This window comes from Mandrillus leucophaeus, unplaced genomic scaffold (assembly GCF_000951045.1).
Source record: "Mandrillus leucophaeus isolate KB7577 unplaced genomic scaffold, Mleu.le_1.0 Scaffold410, whole genome shotgun sequence".
NCBI lineage: Eukaryota > Metazoa > Chordata > Mammalia > Primates > Cercopithecidae > Mandrillus > Mandrillus leucophaeus.
This window is the reverse complement of record NW_012104366.1, coordinates 1,731,403-1,733,876: the sequence shown is the minus strand read 5'-3', so window position 1 is coordinate 1,733,876 and position 2,474 is coordinate 1,731,403. Positions and strand designations below refer to the sequence as shown.

Sequence of the window (2,474 nt, the reverse complement as noted above, 5' to 3'; positions counted from 1 at the left end):
TAACCATCAGGAGAGGCTTTCTTCAAGGTTTCTTCCAAAGACTCTACTGTCTTGTAGTTAAAGACAACATCAAATCCAAGCTTTTGAAGGTAGGCAACCTTTTTATCAGACCCTGCTGCTGCAACAACTTTGCAGCCCTAAATAGAAAAAAACAAAAAAAAGAAAAACAAAAAAGGAAACCATGAGTAAGTCAGAAGCACGGACCATGGACCAACACTACTTTCCTGGTCCAGCACGCCTAGGCTCCCTAAGAACACTCTGTTAGGTGCTGAGCCACATATATAAGGAATACCATAATGGGCCAAAAGATCCCATAGGTGAAATTCGGCCCTGGACCATCCTACAACTCAGCTTCAGCTTGCTTCTGACCACCCAGCAGGTCTCTTCTGCATTTATTTGGTTCATAGCTCCACCAGCTGGTTTAACAACCGATCCATTTGACTTCCTTGGTTCTTGGTTTCTGGGCTTCTCTTCCTGCAATGCAGTGTATGCCATCTCTTGGTACGGTCCTTCTTCAGACTATTATTTTGTCTCAGCTCTGTGACTCTCACATCACAAACGGTCCTCCTGATAACTGCCCCCTTATCGTTTCTTGATTTTTTAGATGTTTATATTTTTTTGAGACATGGTCTCACTCTGTTGCCCGGGCTGGAGTGTAGCGACACAAACATGGCTCACTACAACCTTGACCTCTTAAGCTCAAGTGATCCTCCCACCTCAGCCTCCTGAGTAGCTGGGACCACAGGTGCATGTCACTACATCTGGCTTATATTTTTTAAATTTTCATAGAGACAGGGTCTCACTATATTGCCCAGGCTGATCTTGAACTCCTGGGCTCAAGTGATCCTCCTGTCTTGGCCTCCTAAAGTTCTGGGATTACAGGCATGAGCCACTGCACCAGGCCCTTCGATTTAGTCCAAAGCACCAGACTAGATGCTTCCTAATCACAGAGCAGCTAGGAAGCATTCTGAAAAGCACTTTCACGATGAGACTATAGATTATATTGGCTCATAGAAACTTCCTTTTCAGAAAGTTCCTTATACTCTGAATGTATCATGAAGACCAGAATATGTGCCACTGTGCAATTTCAATCGAGGAAAAACCCCAATTGGATTTACATGAATCTCTGTACAAATAGTGACAGCCATATGCTTTTTCCATTCCTTCATGATTCCAGAAAAAACTATTGGAAGAGAGCCATCCTTGGTCCTTTTTCCTTCTAAGACTATGGACTATCATAGGATGATCTCTTGTACTCTTATGACCTCTATTAATTCTATCTATTAATTCTAACCCATTTTTCTTTTTTCTTTTTTTTGAGACAGAGTCTCACTCTGTCACCCAGGCTGGAGTGCAGTGGCCAGATCTCAGCTCACTGCAAGCTCCCCTTCCCGGGTTTACCCCATTCTCCTGCCTCAGCCTCCAGAGTAGCCCGGACTACAGGGGCCCGCCACCTCGCCCGGCTCGTTTTTTGTATTTTTTGTAGAGACGGCGTTTCACCGCATTAGCCAGGATGGTCTTGATCTCCTGACCTCGTGATCCGCCCCTCTCGGCCTCCCAGAGTGCTGGGATTACAGGCTTGAGCCACCGCGCCCAGCCTCTAACCCATTTCTCTCTGCCGAGTTCCAAATCAGTATTTCCAACAACCTCTAGATGTTCTCACACTTGGATGTCCTATAGGTTCCTCATAGTGTCTTCAAAAGGGAATATACTTTTTTCCTTGCTTCTTACTTGCTTCTTTTCTATCCACTATTGCAGAGAAGGATACTACCCAGTTATCCAAACCTGAAGCATGGCTCAAAGGAGAAGCCTTCCTTTGTCTTATGATCCACGTCCAGTCACCTGGTTTTCTTCCTCTTTTTTAACCAAACACCCTTAAAAGCTGACTCTCGGCCGGGCGCGGTGGCTCATGCCTGTAATCCCAGCACTCTGGGAGGCCGAGACAGATGGATCATGAGGTCAGGAGATCGAGACCATCCTGGCTAACATGGTGAAACCCCGTCTCTACTAAAAAAAATACAAAAAACTAGCCGTGCGTGGTGGCGGGCACCTGTAGTCCCAGCTACTCAGGAGGCTGAGGCGGGAGAATGGTGCAAATCCAGGAGGTGGAGCTTGCAGTGGGCTGAGATCTGGCCACTGCACTCCAGTCTGGGTGACAGAGCGAGACTCCGTCTCAAAAAAAAAAAAGCTGACTCTGGGCCAGCCGCCGGTGGCTCATGCCTGTAATCCCAGCACTCTAGGAGGCTGCGGCGGGCGGATCACCAGAGGTCGGGGGTTCCAGACCAGCCTGAGCAACATGGAGAAACCCCGTCTCTACTAAAAATACAAAAGTAACCAGGCATGGTGGCGCATGCCTGTAATCCCAGCTACTTGGGAGGCTGAGGCAGGAGAATCACGTGAACTCAGGAGGCAGAGGTTGCGGTGAGCTGAGATCATGCCATCGCACTCCAGCCTGAGCAACAAGAGCAAAACTC

At 47.6% G+C, this 2,474-nt stretch overlaps 1 protein-coding gene across 1 annotated transcript in view; it reads right to left on the bottom strand.

Moving 5' to 3' along the window:
• Positions 1-8: 8 nt before the first annotated feature.
• PTGR1 (prostaglandin reductase 1) overlaps positions 9-2,474 on the bottom strand; it is a gene marked incomplete at both ends in the record, with an annotated part of 21,027 nt that continues 18,561 nt past the window's right edge. The window contains one exon of the mRNA XM_011992461.1: positions 9-137. Coding sequence (XP_011847851.1) covers positions 9-137 — 129 coding nt within the window. The remainder of the gene's footprint in view (positions 138-2,474) is intronic.